The sequence below is a fragment of the Apteryx mantelli genome, chromosome Z, assembly GCF_036417845.1.
Source record: "Apteryx mantelli isolate bAptMan1 chromosome Z, bAptMan1.hap1, whole genome shotgun sequence".
Lineage (NCBI taxonomy): Eukaryota > Metazoa > Chordata > Aves > Apterygiformes > Apterygidae > Apteryx > Apteryx mantelli.
The window spans coordinates 32898115-32921337 of NC_090020.1; the positions used below are offsets into that span (position 1 = coordinate 32898115).

Sequence of the window (23223 nt, forward strand, 5' to 3'; positions counted from 1 at the left end):
AAGCAGGTTTCAGGTCAGGAAAAATAGTCGATGTGCAAATTTTAATGCAACTGATATAATTATACATGAAACTACCTGTCACCAATTGTTTTGAAATCAGAAAGGACAGAAATGAGAGTTGATTCTTGTGGATTCTGGGAGTAAAGGATCAAGGGGTAAAAGTACAGTTTCTCGTCTGTGCTTTGGTCCTTTTCTCCAGGAATGTCTTGTGACATTTTAGTGCTTTCTGATGAACTGCAGTCAGACCTCCCCAGTGAAGCAGTCGTATCCTGTAGCCAGCATTAAGTAGAATTGGTGTGATTTTTTTCAGTAGCACCAGCTGCTGAATGATTAGAGAAGGAAGGAAGGAAGGAAGTTCTCTCTTCCTCAGGTTTTTTCTCTGACTGATACTGGCTATTTGGGGCAGATGTAATACCTTTGTACTCAACTCCAACTCATCAGGACAAAAAAATGTTCTGGTTAACAAGTCTTGGGCCTCATAACACCCCATTACCCCAGAAGAGTGTCCAGAAACTCTTAATTTCCGTAATCTTTGATGATCATGATCCAGGATGAACTCTGGAAACTCACTGGGCTCTCCATTGGTTAGTGTAGGTAGAGCAAATTTCTGTTGTTCCAGAAATTTCCACATACATGCAATTTTCTCAAAGAAATAAGGCATTTCTTCAAGCTTGTTCTTGCTCAGTTCTGTTGCAAGAATTTTGGGTTGAAGAAGTAGCTTAAACGCCCAAGGTAGTTTCTGGAGATTTGGCACTTCCAGTGCCAGGTGATGAGGCTTCTTGGGCAGTAATTTTCAACTTTAGCAAAGCCTAGAAAAATCAGTTAATTTTCTTTAGCAGTCATGGTTTTGTCCCTTTTTCTTCCTTTAGTACATATAGACCAAAAACTACAGGAATTTTGTTTGAGGGTGTTCTCTCTGATGGCTGAGACTAGCATACAGTGATAATAGTTCTTTATCTCTTCATTGCACGATTAGTAAACTGACTGTTTTTGGTCTTGCTGTAGTCCATAACCTTTTTTTATGGCTCAGAGAGTGATCACTGAGCTGTTTGTTTGCTGAGGACCTAGATGATGATCAGCCAAGGTAAGCTGGTTTAAGCTGTCATCAGCTGCATGGTTTGGAGTGGCTGTGACCTAGAGTGTTTTGGGTGGACAAGTAAGCAGACAAATTCTCCACTTTTGCAGCTGTTACAACGTGTATATTGAAGTCTTCCCACCAAGTGCTGACGAAGTATTGTTGGGCTTCTGTATGAAACCTTTAATTTATAGTAGTCTAAGAGTCTGGAAAACAAATCCAAAGTTCTTCTAGGCTTTGTTTTTCTTTGTTAAATGAACAGTTTGCTGAACTTGAACTGCCTATGTTGGGTTTGCTGTTTGATGAGAAAGATGATATTGGTGCCAGGTGCATTCTCACGATCTGAGAGCACAACCTGTGGTGCTGGCGTTCTGATCTCCTCTTCAGGCTTTGGGGACACTGAGGACTTCATAGATCAAGTGAAGGGGTAGCTTACTGCTACCAGCTTCAACTCCAGTTTCTGTCATGGCCATCCAGTCTGTTCTGCATGTATGTAAGCTATGGTCCTGTGGAGTGTGATTTCAGACAGGGAATCTGGCATCTCATGTCCACTTTTCTGTTGTCATGGTCAGTTCATCTGAAGCCAGGAGGAACTTGTGCTGAACGCATGATACTAAGTGGCAGAGACTATAATCTGCATAGAATAGACAATGTGTAGTCTATTATGCTTAAAAGGGAACTATTATGCTCAAGGGTAAAGTTATGGTGAAACATTTCTTTGAGAAAACAGGAGTTGAGGAAAAGCAATGTATAACCTGACTGAACCTGTAGTGGAGCCACCTGGTTTTCATTTTGCTGGCTCAGCACTATGTTAGCTCATAAAGGTTTAATCATTTTTGACATTTCAGTGCACTTATATTAGATTGCAGATGTTGAGTTTCTTTATAAGTGGATCTTCTCTCCATTAAGTAAATTGTGGGAAAATATTTTGTACTATAGCTTAAGAAAAAAAATTCAGTTTATGGACTGGTAGCAATTGCTGGCCTTTTAAAAACATTACTGGTAATGTGTAGCCAGAATATCAAACACAGAATATGAAACACCTTAAAATATTTATTTATGCTGCTGATTCCTATATTAACAGTCATCTAAGATACTGATAAGATGAAATCCTTGCATTCTTATCTTGTTGTGTTGTAATGTATACCCATAGTTTCCCTGTCTGCTTTTGCCTAAATGTTACTCTATAAATATTGTTCAGTGTTCAGAGAATCAAATACAAAATTTAATGCATAAGTACCAAACAATTTGATGGAGGATAATAAAGTGAGATCTATTCAGTGAATTGTTACAGGGTCAAAATTGTGTTTTAAAATACAACAGAACAAAACATCTTACAAATGTGATGAAGTTTAAGCACATAAGTAGTCTCAAGAGCCTTCCTGAATTGGGTGTCCATAACACTTAAGGATGTACAGCATTGGGTGCTCAAACATTATTTGAAAAAGATCAATGCTACCTTAGAACAGATTTGCAGAAGACAATTTCAGATTTTCAAAGAAGCAGGCACATTTTGGAAAGTGCTTGTCCACCAGCAACTCCTGTTTCAAAAATTCTGGTACTGGTTTGGTTTTTTTTTTCTATCCGTTAAAGATTTCTTTCCCCCACACCCCTTTGACAAATACTTTGCTTAGTTAGAATAGGTTTCCCAAGTTTTCTTGCTGTGTGAACACATTAGTGTTCCACACATTAGATTAAATTGTGATTAAAAACAGAAACATGCGCAAAAACTCCTTTTTGAACCCTCCAGAAGCCTGTCTAAAATTGTAGCCCTGTCCTGTGAGATAACATTTATTGGTTGCTTATTGACAGTTGCACTCTATTGGTTGATTACGATTATTTTTGTCCTTGCATTTGAAAGGGAGTCATAAAAGTCGATGAAAATCAAGCTGTTATACTGGGGTGTATAGATAATTTTGTGCTGTTCTTTGGGACATGTGTCCTTCATCCAGCAATGTTTTTATTTGTACAAAATAGCAAAAATAAATCAAAGCTGCATGTTTGAATAGATAATCACCTTAAAATGATTTGTGTCGTAGACAGTCTACTTACAAAAATAAGAAATCCTTTATTTTGATGTTCAAAAGAGGAAAATAACTGTGAACTATATGCAAGTACCATTTTTATATTAAATACAGTTCTCTTAATATCACTTCTATGTCCTACTGGTATGAAGCAAGTGATACCAGACCTCCTAAATGTCTCAGAGTCAGTCTTTTTAAATGTATCACAAATCAAATGTTGATAAACTTTTCATGATTGTTGCTTTTTGAAGAAGAACTTTTTGAAGAAAGCAAACTTCACAGGAATTTCTTTTCTATGATTAAAAACTCAATACAATTCCTGTTTAAAATATAAAAAAAAATAAAAAAATTTGGAAAATGTTTTGCCAAGCACAGTGAGAGTACTCTAAAAAGTGACTGAGAAGACTTGCACAAAATTAGGGGCACATTTGATGGAACTGTAGTTTATAGCTAGAAGGAAATATGCAACAGACACAGATATTTATTTTGCTTTTAAATTTAGTGAAGTCTAGTTATCTTTCATAAACGTTCGAAGGGGAGCTGATTTTTCATCAAGAGGAAAGTCATAAACAAACTGACCTAAATAAAGTTAAACAGAACAGGCTGCTTCAATGCACAGTTTTGAAATTTTGTCAGCCACTGGAATAGATGGGTTTTATTCTGCAGACCAGTTCAAAGCATTTTTTTGTCAGCTGCAGATTACTTTTTTTTCTGTGTATTAATCAAACTACAGACTAGTTTTCTCAAAGTTAGAACCTCTTCAAGTACAGTGTATTGCACTATACTGGTTAACAGCTGTTTGTGTGGACATTTTTATTGAATTCATGTTACTTGATACAAGTATATTTTAGTCCCTGAAGGAAAAAAAAAATCTCTTTTTCATTTAAAATAAGTGACAGTGCAGATGAAAACAGCATCTAAGAATATTGTTTGAGGTAAACAGTGACCAAGTCCATCTAAAAATGTTGTTAAGTAGATAGACTTTTCTTGAATTTTCAAGCTAACAGTTTTCTGGACATAAGGAAGGGGGGATTTGTTCTACAAAGGTTTTCTGTTTAATGCAGCCTGCAGAAAACAGCCCTCCAGGCAAATTGTCTATTCGAAGAGTTTACGACACAAGATTCGTTCAGGGATTTGTTTGGTCAGTTCAGAATATAGGCGCAGAGATGGCCTGGCCTATAAATCCTGTCCGCTGGACTAGTAGCAGCCCTTTCTTATCTGCAATTAATGAGGAAATTCTGTCTGAAGGGAACCATTCACTGTTGAACTCTGGGATGTTTTTTTTCCCCTTCTTATGAGAGGAGCGGGAAGGAATTTGTTTTGTCTTTTGGAAAATCTTGTAAAAATGTAAATGAAAAGATATTGTATGGGGTTTGGTTTTTTTTTTTTTGGGGGGGGGGGGGGGAGCGGCTGCCTTCTCCCAGAGAAATACTGCCGAAATCTGTTGTGTCTTGGAAACTTGAAACTTTTCTGTGTAATTTTAAAAGGTCAAATTGCTTTAATTCTGTTTTGGGCCTTGTTTGTGTTGTATTTTAGCCAGCATTTTCCAGCATACAGTAGTGATTTCCCCCCCCCCCCCATTTTTGCTCGTTATAAACAGTTCCTTGCTGTAGCTACATAGATAAATATAGCAGAGAACTCTTTTCTGGGAGAAGAGTCTCCCTATGCATTTCTTAACCATTTTTGGGAAGAGTTGATCTATCCATGCATGTGAGAGAGGGAGGCAGTAGCTGTAAATTGAAGTGATATCATATGTATTACTCCCATTGATCCGCTTTTAGACTAGAGCCAGGATAAAAGGAAATGGCATCAGGGAGGAAGTATGCTCATTTAGGCACAGATCCCAGTGTGATAATGGAGTAATAATAGAAATCACGCCACTGTCAATCGGTTGCTGCATTAGTCTGAGGCGCATTTCCCCTCCAAGGAGGCTTTCAATGACTTCATTCAAGTGTAGACTGAAGCAAATGGGATATTCAGCATACCAGCTGTACTACTTTAGTGATTTGTGTCCTGGCTTAGGGGTGTAGTGCAAGCACTGGTGCTCTGGATGCTCAAGTACATGTATCTGTGTCACATTTCATGGCTGTGAAAGGTCAGTAGTCAAATATTTCAGTGGCATTTTTCTAGTATAAAGGGCGAATCTGGCATTTATTGCATTTGTTAATGCAGATATTGATAAATACTCTCCTTCGTGTGGGTGGTCTTCTGGGATGTGAGGTCAATGACCTCTGTAGCTGCAATACCAGATCTTTCAGGAAGCAAGATTTGGGGGGGGGGGGGTTGTGCTTTTTACAGGTTAGGGCTATGATTCAAAAAATTCATACTTTTGTTCCATGATTATTTGTAGAAACCCTTTCAGAACTGTTTGCAGCTTGAGATATTCTTTTAACATGGTATAGTGCTTTAAGTGTCTTGTATACTGATATGGATAAAATACACAGTTTCCTTTTCCTCATTCCCAGATGTTTAGTATATATTGAATCTCAGCATGATGTTGCTTTGATAACAGGCTCAGTTATATTTTCAATTTGATTACCTGTTTTTATTTTTTCATCTTGCCTTTTTCAAATACAGAATTAGTCTTGAAACTCCACATCTTTTCAAGTTTGTGTCAGAGGTAGCAGCCTAATTATTCAAACTTTAAAACCACCATATCAGTTCACACATAAGAAGCAATGGGGAAATTACTATTTAGTGGAAAAACAAAATAAACTTTTTCAGAAGGCTGAATAGTTGCAAGAGAGGTTGTGCAGTCTTAAGGGCAAAATAAAGTATACAGCACTGAGATACAACTTTATAGTGGGGATGTTGTTTAGTTTTATGGGACATGACAAAAAACATTGGTGTGCTTGATCAAAACATTAATTTATTATCTTTTTGTAGTGTAAGTACTCACAATTGGAGGAGGGGGAGCCCTGTGAAAGTAGTATGATTTCCATGCAGCAGGCATGGGTTGGGACTAGAGCTATCTACTTTACAATATAAATAGATGGCATTGCAGCAATTGTAGCCATAATACAAAGTGGTCGATTCACATTGTAAATACTATTTCTTGATATTATCTGCATTTCCTGGTCTAAGTGATCTACTTTAATAATCGTGTATATTTGAGCATTTTTATGCAGCATTTTCCCATGCACTTCATAGATTTTTTTTTATTATTATTAATAATTTTTTTTAACAGAAAGATTAAAATTTTGTATTCGGGGTTTTATGGTTGTTTTCAGAAAGTATTTTTGGCATGGAAACATACATTGACACAGGGATGTTTATCCTGCCGTATTTTGCTACAGCTACATTGTGTATTTTTCCTGCAAGTTAGATATTCAAGATACATTCACAGAATTTGATTTCGCATAAAGGAAAATGTTTTCAAAACACTTGAAACTGAATTTGTTTTTGTTTTCCCAGCATTTATCTTTTGGTAGCACCTAAAAGCAAGGGTTCCTTTGTACTAAGCACAAGCCAAACAAGTGGAAAATTAACAGCATGCACCCCAAACAATTCTCAGTGTGAAAAACGAGAACTAACAGGTGGCTGGGACAAGTAAGGACAGTAGTTAGGAAAACAAAAAGTAATGGGGTGTGTTTAGTTAAATAAAACTTCTAGTGCAATTTTATGAAGTTACAAACAATCTTTGATAAATTGCTTTGTGGATAGTATTATTCATATTGCTCTATTTGGGAAAAAGAGGGCAGAAGAATTTTAAACCTTAAAGGAATTTTTAGTAGTCCGTGTCTTGAAACTTCTCCCGAGCTTTCTGCGTCTTTGCTCAGGATACGTTTTCTCTTGGGCAGAGTCTCTTTTATTTGCAGGGAGGGGAAGAAATGAAAGAAAATATGTTCCTCCCTGTATTTTTTGTTGGAAGTAAATGAAAGAACAAAATGTTATAGCTGCGCCCACTAGTGCCACTTTGGTTACAGAGCTGTCAGCATTTCTTCTGCTAGTGCACCCACCCTTCGCGCCCATGTTCAATAGTTCTTAACGTGGCCTTTAATTAAACCAGAAGCTGGAAACTAGTATGTAAAGTGTTGTCTCGGGTACCTAGAACATGGGAAAATAACAGAAGCCATGGTATCAGGTTTTTTTTTCTCTGCAGTCTCACATATAAACTGATAGAGTTTAAACTATAATCCTGAAAACTCTTCAGCCATAATGCAGCACTAGACAGAGGTAAATTAAGGACATGGCTGCTGCTTTACTTCTTTGCTTTTGTTGGCTTCAGTTAGATTCCCTAATATTATCTTAAACAATAGCTTTCTGTGGGTGAACCCATATAACAATTATACTGACAATGTATTATGAAATAACAACTCTAAACTATTCTGTACTTTCTCTAGCATATATGTATGTATTTCAGCAGTTTCTGCAAATTAAGTAAGGCTCTGCTGTCTTTGTAGTTAGCAGTGAAAGCTTTCTAAATAAGAAGTTACCTTTTTGTTTGTGGTGTTCTGCAACATTTCAAATTTTATTAGCATTCAAAATGAATTCAGTTTCCAAGCAGAGCCGTTTCCCAGAAGCCTTCCCTGTTCTCTTTTTTAAAGTATTCTTCTCCCCCTGCCCAAGCAGCTGTTCTTGGATGGTGCAATAAATATTCAAGTTGGCATTTTAGTAGTTGTCCTAAAATTGAAATATTAAATATTTTTAAATGTCCGACTATTTTTAACAACTCTATTTTGTTGGCAGGCTTGGGTAGCACTTAGAAAATGTTCCAATTAGAGCTAGTAAGATGTAGGGTTTTTTTCAGTCCCCAAGAATACGACTTTAGTAATAATAGAATGCATTGCAAGGAAACCAAATCGTCAAAATCCTATTAAGGAGATCTATTTCCCTCCTTTTTATGATTTAGATACTAACACTAAATTATGTCAGACTAAGAGGGAAGAAAATACTGGGTTGTTTATTTAGTTAACTGCAAAATCTTTACGGGTTAAGACATAACAGAAAGTCCTTGATATCTTCCTGGACTTACTGTCAGAGATGAGGGGTGTGGGCTCGTTCAGTCCACAGAGGCAGCCGCAGTTGTGGTATCTGCTTGTAAGAGGCCAGTGGAAGAGGTCTTCCCTGTGTCCAACTTCATTTTGGATCTGATTAGCACACCAAAAAGGTGGAGGGAGGGTCATGAGCCATGAGGCAGGAACAGAGAGTCTCCAAATGTGATAAAAATTGGAAGTCATGCTAAAATAACAGGATATCTTTTTTTTTTTCATTAATCTGTCTGGAGAATATTAAAAGTGAGCGATTCTGGTTTCTTTTTGCATGCAAAAGCTTAAATTCATGTCCTGCCTCCCTCCCTCTTTCTCTTTTGGTGCTCCACAATGACGAATAGTGGGGAAAACTTTGGGGCGTGTAATGAACTTCTGACTGGTCATTCTGAACCCTGAATTTCCAATGCATGTTTCCTGGCAGCTGGTATAATTTCTGTCTGAGCTCTGTTTGAATTATTTATTTGTTCATCCAGTAAGCCTATTAAGCAGAGCACTTAAGCACTTGCTACATCAGACTTACGCTTTTTGTTTTCAGGCTACATTAGGTTCAACTTGAAAATGTTAGGTTTTGGAGTCACAGCAACTAACTACTAAATATATTCACATATATATACTGCGTGTGCCAGAGACGTAATATCCATGCCTTCTTTTCACTGTAGTGTTGGATGGCTCCTGATTCTTTGCACTAGAAGAGTGCCTTAGAGTATACCTCAAAATGTGTTGTTACAATCCTTGTTTTGTGTGTTGCTTACTTGTGTTGTGTTTGTTTACTGTAAGAATACCAAGCAATTGCTCATATAGTAGATAAAAATGCCACTCTTACAATTATACATTTATATGTCTGGTTGATTCCTGAAATAATGAACTATAAATTATTCTCATATTTTATGCCTTCCAAGCCCAAACAAAATGGAATTACTTAGCATATGTATTCCATAAAGATCTTAGCTTAATAAGCTATGATAATGTTTCAATAAGATAAACATGGTTTTGATCCGATCTAAATATAGTAATGAAAGCCATGGAAAATGAGTCTTAATTAGGCCCCAGAACAGAGTCTTTCAGAATACAGAGACGTAAACCCTGAGGTTTTTCAGAAATCAGCTAGAAGTTCTTGCCATATTTCAAGCACATGGTGGAATTACACAGACTATCACAGTCTTGTCCTCTTTGGTTTGTTTCCATTTAATTGCTCAGTATACACAGCTTTATTCTCACAAGGCGTTTATTTTCCTCCTAGCTTCTCCCGGACCAGCTGGTCTTACTTCTGGAGTCTCTCTTGGAAGAGAAGACGTTATGTCCTAGAACACTACAATGCTTAGAGAAAACATACAAGCTCCGTGAGCAGGATGCAGAGGTAAATCACTAAAAAAATCACCCTAAAATGAGTCATTGCGTTGTTGACTAGGAATAATAGTATTCTACTAGGATTCAGACTCATTCAAATCCCTTTTTCCTTGTCTAAAACTAAAAGCACGTATTTTTTTTTCAGTATTGTTGCATCTTCAAATGCCTTAGTTACTGAGTCTCTCTCTCTCCCTCTGTGTGTGTGTGTGTGTGTGTGTGTGTTGTGTAGGTCCAGATGTGTTTGCATACCATAGTAATAGGAGGCAATACAGCATAGATTTTATATATAATTTTACATATATCTTAGGTAGCATGTTCATTCAAATGTTAAACTTCTCGCTATGTAATGCTGACTGTATATTTAGAGCTCGGTTGATTTTAGTTATATGTATTGTTTCCAGATGCAACCATGTGTCTGTTATGGTCTAAAATTGTTCTTCTACATGGTCAGCCCATATTGTTTCTCCCAAGTCTTATTCAGGATTTAGAAAAATTTGCCTTCCAGAGAGACTACAGTATGTTCTGCTTTTGGGCATGAGTTTCAAGGAGGAATCAGTTCTTTACAGTTGCAGCTAATAAGTGCCAAAGATGTTAACAGTCACTTAAGAAAGCACAGTTTTATATGATACCATAAATATGCCTCCCCATCACAGACATCTATGAGACTAGCATCCCTGCTCCGAAGGGCTTAATGTCTTAAGGGGCCAAACCAGTAAGTCCTTACTACCACACACAGCGCTGGCTATTTGGTAGAGTCCGGTGGATTTCTCAAGCAGGAAGAATTGTGATAATTAAGACAGCAGAACTTATGGTTGTAGGCACCCTTGCAATAAGTAGGGATTTACTTCAAGTGGATAGTATGCAGGAGGGGAGATGAGAAGATGAAACCAGTTGTGAAAATAAAGTATGTGTAGCTGTATAAATAAAAAGGGCTAGTTATTAAGGAGCACATATTCAAACTAATGTACAATGAAGGAGCATGGTAAACTTAACAAGATACTCAACTTCTACTTAATTAAAAACTACTGTGAAGACTGTGGAAGGTCAGTGTGCATGACTTACCCTGTTATAATTGGAATTTTATGGCAGTAATTAGAATTGAAGGAGAGCAAATTCTGTCCTGTTACTCTTACACTGAAATTGCTAGGTGGTTGCTTATAAACACTTAGAAATCCAAATACTAATGGAAACATCCATAGGGCAGAGGTCTAGCTTTTTCTCAAAAAAATGGGCAACATTTTGACTCTTGCTGTTTATTGCACCTTTTTATTTTTTTTGTTGATATGAGTTTCCAAATGCCAGGCTTGTTTTTAATTAGTACTTGAACCAACTTTTCTATTTATAGAATTTAGGATATATTTTAATCGCATCTGAATACCAGTGAAATGTCAGAAGTTCTATAACAGGAAGAGGAATAACTAGGGAGGTAGATCAAAGCAATAGCTGTGGTGTTGCTGCTTCGTGCCAGTGAATTGTGAGCACCAGACCACAGGCTTAGGTTTCTCCAGTTTTTCCTTTCTCTCCACATTCATGCCTTTCTTTCTTCTTTGGAATGTCACATAAAGGCATATGAGTGGTCTCCTGGATTTTTTTTTCTTTTTTTAAAAACAAAATTATGGCCTCAGTGAAAGGACCGTAATCTCCATGTTATTTTACAAAGTGAAACCAAAGGCTTAGTGGACCTTCAGAAGTACAACTAAGATAACATTACCATTAGTGTTTTACCAGTCATCAGATCACAGTCACCTACAGTCCTTTAAAGGGAATGTTAGTTTACATGCCTTCACGTACCTGAGGGGGGAACTTTTCATGTCTCTAACTTGAGTATGTGGAGTGGGGATTTTTCTTATAATGACCCAGGAACAAAGAACTGCAGTCCAAGCTTCTGGCCAAGCTGTTCATGTCTTAATTTGATTTGTGGAGACATTAATCAGTTATAGTCATCCAGCTGTGTTGCTGGAGTTCAAATGTTTTTAGTAACTAAATGTCAGAAATTGATCATTAAAAATTCAGGCATAAAAAATTGCAGGCAGACTAGTGAAAAAGAAAACTCTGTCAATGTCAGAGGTTTTATTCACGGATTTTTTATAAGTAAGGCTGTCAGTTGTGTTCCATCCAGAACAGAATAAGAAATAAGAACATGTTTTCTTATTTTTGACAAGTAATGTTTATATTCACATTAGTCTTATGCTATGGATTAGCAATGATAGAGCCAGCAATGGGTGAGAGTGGTGCACTATGAAGTATGTCTGCATTTTAAAGTTTGGCACTTAAAAATCGTCCATGAAGTGTTGTATACACCCTTGGGAGCTGGAAGGCTTTCCCCGTATGTATTGGCGGATAGCTAAATGACTTTCTTACAGCATCAGAGGGAATATAAAGAATAGTATCTATATGTTGTGATGAGTACTCTTGCAATGGTAGAATGCTCCAGGCTTTGTATGACTAATGTGAAAAAAGTAAAGGGCTTGAATAATCTCACCTTTTCAAGTACATGGGGTTTTTTTGTTCTATGCAAGTACAGCATGGGATGTCCTGGTTTCTGTTTCTTGAAGCTTTTATATATATATATATATATATATATATATATATATATATATATATCTTTCTGAAATGTCTTTAGTTTGACTTTACAATTCAACACACTTGGTGTCCTAAAACTGCATGTGCCTGGCAGCATCTGCACCTGCCCACAGTGATACGCAGGTTTTGTTCTCATTCAGCTAAGATCACCACCAGCAGAATTTGGTACTCCTCACTGCCAGTTAGCACATGCATGTTCAGGCTTTCCAGCATAAGGGCTACACCTCACTTCAGACAGGAGAGGAGGGTTTGCAGCAGGTTATTTGCTTCGCTTTGATTCCTTTGCACCAGCCAGAAGAGAAGAGAGGAGGTGAGTCAGCCTTTGCCTGGAATCTAAGCAGTGACTAGCTTCCTCAAGGAGAGATCGTGCTGTATCCACCCAGGGATTTCCACAGCCCAGAGTGACTCAGGGTAGCTCCCCTTCTCTCTGAAATGGGGTCTCACTGCCGATCTTCTGTAGCTTCAGACATTCATTTAAATTCATTCAGGCATTCATTTAAATGTTTCACTCAAAAAGTCAGAGGTTAGGTAACATATTTCTGATTCATAATCAAAACCATATTTTTTTGTGATAGCAACTCTTGAGCCTCCAGGGCCAGAGGTGAGATTCTGATTGTCTAACCACATTTCAGACTGGCCTGCCCCCACCCTTGGATGCCACAGGAGGCTTGTAGGGCATCTGCATAGCAGCACAATTTGTGGCTCCCTCCTGTTTGTTCAGTCCACTTCTGTAACAAATGGTGACTTCGCTGTCTGTTTACCATTCAAACCTTGGAAATCTGAGAAGGCAGGAAACTACAAGTTTGTTTTTCAGAGATAAATTCACTGACATGAATTATTTGAATTGAGCATATCCCAATATATCCTTAAACAACATTTTGAGAGCAATGGAGTTTTCAAAGTTTAAAGCCATTTCTTCACCAACTCTCAATGCCCTGAGCCCATCATGTCTCTGTCAGACAAGTGGGAGGCAATTGCATGGAAGAATGATTGTGTCCTTGGTTTCTTCTTCCCCTTTCCTCTTTTCTTGCTCTGCTGCTTCCTGCTACATAATATGATAGTTCATAGACAGGCTACATCTCCTGTGATATACTACATCTCCAGTGTCCAAGAGAGGCATTACAGAAGTTGTCTGGATGCAGTTAATCAAAGATGACAAAGTCCAGCTGGAGGTGTAGCTGATTGAGGAGAGCTGGGATATGTTATAAAGAAACTACAGTTGTCATCAGACCCTGTAGTAAGATAGCAGAATCAAAGGTGGGGCGGTAGGGTGTTCGGGTTGGTTGGCCGATCTGAGGTGGCCATTTTACACGTATAGTTAATTTGATCAAGATCTAGCTTCTGAGAGAACCTAGAGAATTGGTCCACTTGGAAAGTTTGTGATCACTAATATTTTATAAGTCCTCTTAACCTTGATAACACCTCTTTTGATATCATTATGCAAGCTATGTTTTAGCATAGTCTGTTGAGGACTTATATTTTAAAAAAAGTGGAATGTTAGGTACAAATATCTAAAGACAACACTGACAGCTCTGGATAACAAACTGTGACTCTGTAACTAGCAGCCCTATGGTTACTTCCATTACTGGCTCTCTGAAATCTTTGGTTTGGTCAGGGAGAGGCCTGTAATATACAGCACAGAAGATTACAGGATGTGCAGGTAGCCTGCAGAACAGTAACAAAAGCAACAGGAAAAAAATCACTAAGGTAGCCATAGGAGAAAGGCAATAAATGTATGTGAATCTTTGAGTCCTATTTAAGTCTTGACAATATTTCTGCAAGTATTTTTGCTGAATTATGTAAGACTGTGTGATAAAAAGCATGGAATGTGGATGAAGCAGAAAGCTTTATGATGCATTTCCCCAGTATTTTCACAGTAGAGTTAGCTTTTCTTTCCTTCCTACTGTAGGCATCACTTTTTTGTAAAATATCCTGCCTGCCCAGCATATGGAAAGCTGCTTTGTTAGGTGTTTTTTTTTCCCCCCTCAGCAGATTGGCTGAAATGCTCTTCACTTTCATAATGCTTTCCCTGTATTCAGGATCATAACCTGGTATGTTTGGGGAGAGGAAAAGAGGAGAGACTATAACTGTTTTTGCAGAAAATGTGAGTAAAATGAGTTAAGATCATAATATCATAAGTCAGGTAGGTGGCATAAAGCCATTCTCACACAACTACTTCATTGTGCATGAGGTCTGCCTATGAGACCGAGGCTATAAAGTGGTGGCATCTTATTTCACTGACAGAAATCCAGTCATGGTAATACAAACCATACAAGGTGCCTGGTGTCCTTAAAGTAGTGAGAATTGTGTTTAGAGCAAAATAACTTCAATTCATTGATCTTTCCTAACCTGTGAAAAACTGGCAGACACAGAAGTACAAACGAATTACAATGCAATATCTGTCTTACTGCTTCCCGTCTGCTGGTCACTGCAGTAAGTTAAGCACATTCTTGTGCTGTATTATTCAGTTGTCCTGCAGGTTGACATTAAGCATTGTTAGAAGGCACCCATATGGAACAAAGCTCTCTGGAGTATGGTGTAAAATTGGATGAAAAAGGGAACTGGCAGGGAAAGGCCAGTCCCTGCTAGCAGGCAGAAAAGGCACTTGGTGAGCTCTCCTTTCAGCCCAGCCACTGGGCTAGTCCTCCCTCACAGGATGTGCTTGGGGCAGGGATTCAGGAGCAATCTCCAGCTTTTGAATAAAACTAGCAATGTGTCGCAAATACCTCCACAGACTGGCCAGGCCTTCTTAGCTGGGCCATGGAGAAACAGGGAGGTGGGCTTCAGATAGTGTCATTGCAGCCGAGCTGGGAGATACCTGTATGGTCCTTATCTATAGCTGATGTCATGGTTGGTGTGAACCACCAATTTGATGAAGGAAAAAGATAATGAGCTTGAACTAGTGACCATTTTACAGGACACTTCTTTCTTCAGGAGGAAAAAAAAGTGAATACAGTAATTTCTTGCTTGTTTCTGCTATTTTCTGCTATCTTCTGATCTATTTATTTCATATTTGAACAGACAGATGATTCCTCAGCTTCAACCCAAGTCAGCAAGAGATGCCTTATTTTGTATATAAGAGTATGTTTGGCAAGGCTTACAAAGTTTTGCCCTGCTTTGTCTCCTTATACTTCCTCTGGCAAATACTGGTAAAGGGCATCTTACTGTCAGAGAAAATCCTTTCCAGTTTCATCAGGAAAGGGGATAATGGCAAAGCACAGTAGACTAACTCCATCTCCTGCAAAGGAGATATGTGGCCCTGCTTGTTGAAAGGCCCCTGTGATCTTGATTGTATCAGGTCTTCATCCAGTTTGATGTTTGCGCTAGTGCTGCATTTAAACATGGATTGCAGACTCTTTGGGGAAGAGAGTATACGTATCAGTATTACCATTGGTAAAGATAGTTTTTCACAATCCTGTATTTTTTTTCCCCCAATGAAAAGAACTTTGAAAAAGGTGGCTTTGAGGAATACGGCATGTGCTTTCCAAAGTTGAGGCCCAAGATGTAGTGTGAGGCTAAAAGAATTGGAACAGGATAAGGAAAAACACTTCCAGTAACAGCAGTGGGAATTGTCCCCTGGGATTGACTCTGACTCTTGTGCCTGTCGTAGCACAGTGGATGTGTTGGGATGAATTTGTAAGACTGCTCAAAGGATAATCTCAGGTAGCTATAATTCAGGTTTGTTTTGTTGCTACATGCAAAATATGGGGATTTTTCCAGCCACTTGAGAAGAACAGAAAATCCCTCGATCAGCATTAGCTCTCTGAGGGACATGTTCGGAGTGCAAGATTTATGGAACACTTGAAATAACTTTGCACCAGTCAGCGCTCCTGATCCGAAACACTGGCAAGAGCCAACAGAAATACGTTTATTCCAAGTGATCTCACTTGCTGCCGGGTGGCATTAACAAAAGTTTCCAAGTCCCCGATTGCTGCCATTACCAGTGCTGTTCACTTACTGTCCCCTACCTCAGGGTTACTTTTCTAACTGGCTTTGGCACTTAATTTACTCCTTAGCTGGTAACCCAATGACTTAGTGAGATTTGGAAAAGGGGGGAGCTGTTATTAATAGGGAACCAAATACAGAATTGCTTTTTACTGTTTATCTAAACAATCTGTGGAAGAAGGAGCTGGATATTGCTTCTGCTTTTCTGTAATCTGTTGTCTGGAAGGAGAAAGATGTGACCCCTGGACTTCTGAAATCCATCCTGAAGGTGTCCTGAATTGGGTGCAGTTGTTTTATTTGGAATTTTATAGAGTATTTTTGTGTAGGGTGGTACAAACCTAGCTCTGTAATACAAACCACCTTGTCATGAAATCTAGAAGGTTACTCTGTTTGCATATACTTGGTAGCGCTGACATAGCTACCAGGATGTCAAGGAGGATGCAGTGTTTAAAAACAGAAACAAACAAAAGCCCCTAGCTATCTGGAGTAGTCCTTCCCAATTGTTTCGTTGTGAAGCTGTAGGCATGTTTGTGCTTGTATGGGGCACCTTCTGTGTTTGGGTTTTTTTTTAAGCTGTGAACAAATCCTGAAGATACTTTTTATTACATATAAACTGATTTTGATGGTGCATCCAAACAGCTCACCTAGTACTTCTCATTTAAGTATAAAGACTGACTGCTGATACCAGTTATGCTTGGATGGGACCACAACGTTGGAAAAAAAATCTGGGATGCCATAAGTATATGAGGTCTAAGTAGCGCAAGAAATAGGACAATTCAAAATTACTAACCATAGCTGGTTCTGATGTCACTACCTTTGCCACAAAGATCTGGTCCTGTTGCTGAGTCACTGACTTACTAATGTGTGGGTAAAATTCTGCTTTCGTCTTTTCAGCTGTCTGCCATCTGAATACCTTTGGGATTGAAGCATCCTGGAGAGGACTCTTGCTGTGTTCCACATGGGGTACATATCATCCTAAGTAGCAGGGGCAGTGGTAGTCTTGGGGGCAGGGAACAAAAGGAGAGAAGATAACTCAAAAAACTCAAACATTGAGTAAAATTTAGGTGTTCTTAATTCAGGAATGAATATGTGTTTCTTCTGACTTTATAAAATCAAGATATATTTCTCTTCAGATTTTTTTCAGGGCAGGGGGAAGGGATGTTTGTGAGAGTGATGTGAAAGGTTTTTGTCTTTGGAGTCAAAATCTCATGTTTAATTGTTTTGAAAATTGGAACCAAAGCTTTAAACTATGCACAGTTGGAAGGATGTGAGCACAGGCCGGATAGGCTGGCTGTGGCCTAAACCATGGAAAAGCCAGGCAGCCACATTGTTCATTGCCTGGAATTTGTGTCTCATGTTCATATTCAGTTCCAGAGTCTGTCTATGACAGTAATATTGCCTGGAAACAACAAACTTTTGGACCACAGTCACTGTGGGAGGCCAGAGATGAAAGGAAGGCACTTTTTTGCCTCTAGTTATGGGAAGGAGGAGATAGAAGGAGAAGAAATGAGAGAGGAGTATAAGCAAGGGAAATAGCTTACTGTTGTGTCGTTACTTGCTGCAACCTTTCCTTTTGCTGAGCAGAAGTTATAATTTAATAATAACTGGTAACAGAAGGTTGCTGTGCTTGACATCAAACTCTTAAAGAGCTGGTTTTCTGCTTCAGATGTAAGGGTGTTTATGTGCTTTTTCCCACTACAACATTTGGTTTTATAAGCCTAGCATGCTTTTACATGCATGTATAAATAGCTTGTGTGTGAAATAGATATACGAACACTGTATGGGTAAAAACTCCAGGCAGACTCAGCCAGGATAGCCAGCTAGAGAAGACAGTAATGATGGGCACCATTCATGATGTTGACGCAAAAAAGTAGTTGTGATACCAGAAGTATTATAAACATTATTGTAGATAGATATTCTGAGTAAGGTGTCAGGGGGCGTTAGGAAGGGGTTGTATATGAGACTCAGAGAGGCAGTTGCTGTAATCCTGTTACATATTTTGGATGAGGTGTCAGTTGGAACATCTACATATGCCCCCCCCGTTGCATCTTGCTGAATGTATGGCACTTGTCACTTGGGTATTTCTTGCTGGAGGCAGCTATGTGAGGTTGTACTTGAGACTGGGACCTGTTCCCATTCTCTCACAATCGCCCATCCTTACTGGTTCACCAGCCACATGCCTTCATGCGTGTGGCTGACCCATGCGACATGGCTCGTGGCTCAGAAACGGGGTGAGCGCCACTGACGCCAGGATGGGAGGCAAGCAGGACCATGGCCAGAGCCACAGAGCTGCACTGAGAGCCCCCCACTAGCCCTTTAGGGGGAAAGGTGTTCCCCCTAAAGGAGGCTGGTGTGGCAGGTACTGGGCATGGGAGCTGCTCAGTCCTGGATGCCAGCGCGTCTTCCCTTCCCACGGGTGCAGGGGGTTGTGAGGGGCCTTTGTTCTGCGCTAGGCCAGAAGACACCCCTGTTTGTGCAAGCTAGCAGCACCACAGCAAAGCAAAACTCACCATACATCTCCAGGAAATTTGTTAAAAAGGAAGCTGATGACATCTTTTCTGCCATCTCCATCTTGCTGCAAGCTGTGAAGGGTACTAACACTCCAGCATGCTGAACACGCAATATCAAAAAGGCAGGGGAGAGGGGAAGCATTTGGTTCCAGTATAAGTAGTGTATTTATGTTTTTAATAAAGGCTTATTTCTAAAAATCTTTGTTTTTCAAATTAAATGAGTTCACATGCTGTGTTAAACATTTCCTTACCTCAGATGGCATTATGATATAGGACCTGCTCCCCCTAGAACGGAGATCGTGGCAGCATAAATGGAAACACAATGAGAAAAGCCTTCAGGCACAGCAGGGAGCCTCTCTTCCAGCAGATGTTGTTAAAGCTGTCACACTACCTTGGTGCTGGTACTAGCTGTTTTTCCCCTCTTCTCACCTAAGTTCACTATAGATCACTGTCCTATCATCACTTTATTGGTCTACAGTGGAAGAAGAACAAAAACTTGGGATCAGATACTGTTGTGTGTCAATCTTCTGTTAAATGGGAGAGAGAAAAGGCAGGCTGAAAGGCATGTGGGATTACAGAATTACATGTCCTGATTTAGTCACTTATTTATATTAGCATAAATGAGAGCTTTGACACTAGAAGACAGGTGCAGCCTGTGCCGCCTTTCAAGAAAGATTAGACATGGCTTCTTAACTGCTCTTACATTTTCTACCTTCTTTTGGAAAATTTTCTTCTGTGAACACAAATGTCATTGATCACAGATATGGCGCGCACAGGGAGAAAAGCATCTGGTCATCTAATTGGGAGCTCTCTTTTTGTGAACCTGAGGTGGGGAAAAAAGTGCACTTGTTTTTTTCTAAACAAGTTACCAGCATGTACTTCATTGCCAAAGGATGAATCTTGACCTGAAACACTGCTGTTTGGTCATTGTGCCTTTCTAATCATAACAAATGAAGTAGTAGTGATGCCCTCTGCTCTGTTTGGACTTTTCTAAGCAGCATGTTGTGTGATTCCTAGGCTTCTGTATGTTTATGTAGGAAAGAGACTACCATGGCGGTTGTAGAGAAGCACATGTTTTATTTGGAAATGGAAGTGGAATCATATGTTTACAGTGTGTGGGACTTGGAGAAGAAGGATCTGATCAGGTTGCTCTTAAACAAGGCCTAGGTGCTGTAGAAACTTTTTTTAAAGTAAAATTCAATTGTATTATGGAGAAATGGGTGAATGCTGAAACTAAAACATGCAGTTGGAGAGGAGGTGAAAGGATGGAAAGGGAATATATGCCTACAAATCAAATTCATACGGGGAAGAAGGTTCAGTCCTGCACTTACTGCTAATTAAGGCTTGCACCAGCTATGGAAACACACTGCCTGACTTGTTGGCACACTTGCGCAGTTGCAGGTTCAAATGCTGCCAGTTGTGCCCGCAATCTGCAGTTGGCCAAAGTGCAGAATACATAATTTGTTTTTGAAAAGCTTGATCACACAATACCTCTCTTTCCTCTTACTAAACGGAGGCAGTGGCTGCACAAGCTCTACCTACAGCGCTCCATAAGAGCTGCTGGGTGGAGGAAGGAGAGAGAGGACCCACGAGGTCTTTCCCCCATTGCCAGCTCCCCTTATACAGTATGCAATTGCTTGATCTCTGCAGAAATACCAATCAGAAGGAGTAAAATGAATTAATGTAGTATGGTATTGTCATCAATATTACCAAACTCTCATGTCCAGTGTTAAGGTTAGATTTTAGCTAGCTTTTTAATGGCCTGTTCATATATTTCAGGTTTTAAAGTTTTAGGGTTTCCTGAATGACCATGCTAGAGTTTGCTGGGTCGTCGGTGGGCTAAGATATTTGTGCTGTGAGATGTGAGGAGGAAAAGGCTGTTATCCAAGGGGGCAACTACTGACATGGGGCTGCCTGGACAGCCAGTGTCCAGCGGAGAACATGAGAAGGCTTAGTAAGTCAATGAGGCTCCAGTCCTACCACCCCTCTTCCCGCTGCAAGTCTTCCCAGTAGTTAAAATGCAGGATGAGTACAGCTAGCAGAAGCCATTCTTGATATGTGAAGGGTTATCATAATTTTGACTGTAACTCTGGAAAATGAAGTAATTAATACTGGGAAAGAGTATTACACTTCAAGAAGAAGAATTGGAAACGACAGCATAATTGAATTTTGCTAACGCTATGAGGGCCTCAGGGAAAAAAGGTTCCTATCAAAGATGCCTGCTGCTGCAGCTCTGTATCTGGCCCATGTTTTCTTTGGTCCTGCAGTGTTCTTAGAGAGAGCATTACAATTCAGTTCCTGAGAAATAACTTCTGCTCTGAAAAGTCCAGGAGTTTTTGTTCCAAAATACAAGCTCATTTAAGCTGTTAGACAGCTTCTCTGCTCGGGCTACTTCTGACAAGCCCTTGGCATATGCAGTAAACCCAATTTCAGAATCCTTGTCAAAAGAGTGATGCATCCATTCTGGCTGCTTTCAGTAGGTTTTTTGGCTAATGAGTATATTTTTTCAGATTGCCAAACCGATACTCTGTCAGCACAGTTGTAACGCACATGGCCTTTTCATTGCTCCTTCTGAGCTGATTCAGCATCCCTGATGCTCTAACTCGGCTAAATGTTCATGAAACTAAATTTATATGCTAAAAGTATCCATGTACTGTGGAATAAAAGATAGGAATACTCATCCGAAACTCAGGCTAGGTAGAATGAAACATCACTGGTGCAGCCTGGCTGGTGTATTAAATGATAACTATTTCAGCTGTTCTTAAATCTGTCTGCATGTGCAAAAATAGAGGGGAAAAAATGAAATCATTAAACACACTGCCACAGTAACATTGTCAAATTGGCAATTCTTAACTGTAATTCTTGTACATTAACCAATAACCTGTTTATTACTCCAAAATATTGGCCTGTAACATCTTTCCTTCATTATCTCTGAAAATGATCCAATAGCTGAATCCAATTTACGTAGGGATAGGAAGAGACTAGAGATAAATACTTTCAGATGGAACAGAACAGCATTCCAGTGCTCTGGAGATACCCAGCTTCCTTCTCGTTAATTAAAACTGATCTATAGTAGCACAGTTTGATTATTTGAAAAAGTTTCATTGTATTTTTTTCCTCTGCAAATTAGACTGGAGTCTGGCATCTGTGGCTATTTAATTAACATTTACAATTCTACTTTTGGGAGTGATTTTTTTCAATAGTGCCAGAACCCATGTTTTATAAAGATCATATATGCCTCCTACCTTTAATATAGGTTCTATTTTGTTGGACAGTAGCACTTACTATATTTTAAATTACCCCAGTTTCTAAGATCTCCAAATATGTTGCTTTTGTTTTGAAATTTAGATTTGTTGTCTCATGGCGCCTTTTAAATTGGATCCAGCTATTAGCAAAATGTACTCATTTTCCCTGAAGCTAGTCTCCCATTCTGCAGACCAAAGGCTTAGTACAACTCTTTAGTTTCTTTTTTTTCTTTTTTTAATAAAGTCATGGTTTAAATTACTTGCTTTCTAAATCTTTTTTGTAAACTCAGAAGTTAAATATTTATTTTTTGCTTGCATATGTATGACTGAGAACATGAGCAAGATAGATTATTACAATATAACATATAAAGCTTTCTGTGTGGATGTTTGTTTTAGGCTTGTCTGATCATTGCAGCAAGGGAGAGGAGAAAATTAATCAACCAAGTATTTTATCACCTGGGTCAGATACAAAAAATTATAGTTTTACTTCAAGATCTGTTTAAAATAGTTTTAAAATACTGTTTTTCAGGTATGTCCATGGGAACTTTTCTTTTGAAAATCAAGCCACATATTTGATGCCTGAGATAGATTTATTCAGTCAGCTTCAAGAATCACTTAACAAAAGAATTTGACCCAGACTGCTAAAACATAAGGACTTTCACTAAAAATAGACTAAGTCAGTGTCATTTTTGTTTCTAAACATTTTCCATTGCACTATCAAAATACAGGTAATGTTTGAGTCTCAAGCAATATTGTGAGATATCATGTATTTTTCTTAAAATGAAATTACAGAGAATTATTTGTGTAAGCTGCTGCTCCTAAATGTGGGAGCTTAGTGCTATCTGGCAGTATTGTCACTTCAAGACATATTAATCAATACATAGAACTTGATGTGGCTGATATTTATGAAACAGTCAGTTTTCAAATGTCATACCGGAGACAATGACCTACTACCAAATTGTGCCTCAGTGATATACTGCAATTTCTGGAGTGTTTTGCAAACTCATAGCAACAGTCTTCAGCTAACTTAAAATGATGCTGGTGGAAACCTCAGCACCAGCTGTGAAAGCGGGATTGGAGGAAAGAACAATTTCCAAGAGAGGAGGATCCATTAGGAACCTGAGCTCCCACCAGACCTCCAGCCCCCCAGCCACCACTCCTTATCCCAAGGAATATCAGGCACTGGTTGAGAGGACTCAAAAGGCCAACTCTGAGTCTAGACTCTGAGGCTGAAAAAATAAATCGTGTTCCCAACTTTGGCACGTAGGTCCCTGCAGCTGCCAAACCAGTGAGAGTGTGGGTGGGTGGGTGGGCAGTTACAGGTGTTACTTCAGCTTTGGAACATATAAAAGAGCCAGACAAAGTAGTGTGCTTTCTGCCAGCAGTAACAGGAAGGGTTGCTGTAAATTACTTTTCAGATTAGGTTTATATTGTTTATGATGTAACCAGCCAAAACGGCATATGGTGTGCATCTCTGAACCATGCAGAAGAGCACAGTGAAAT

General features: G+C 39.0%; 1 protein-coding gene across 14 annotated transcripts in view; it reads left to right on the forward strand.

Moving 5' to 3' along the window:
• AOPEP (aminopeptidase O (putative)) overlaps positions 1–23223 on the forward strand; it is a 214416-nt gene that overhangs the window by 171836 nt on the left and 19357 nt on the right. For 12 of the 14 annotated variants that reach the window (XR_010887035.1, XR_010887037.1, XR_010887036.1 and 9 more), the window contains one exon: positions 9331–9447. Coding sequence is in view for 8 of the 14 variants with exons in the window: in XM_067316700.1 (XP_067172801.1) it covers positions 9331–9447 (117 nt within the window). In the remaining 6 variants the exon portion in view is untranslated. Of the gene's footprint in view, positions 1–9330; positions 9448–23223 lie in introns of those variants that run through there. The other 2 variants (XR_010887040.1, XR_010887042.1) reach the window with 2 other exon arrangements.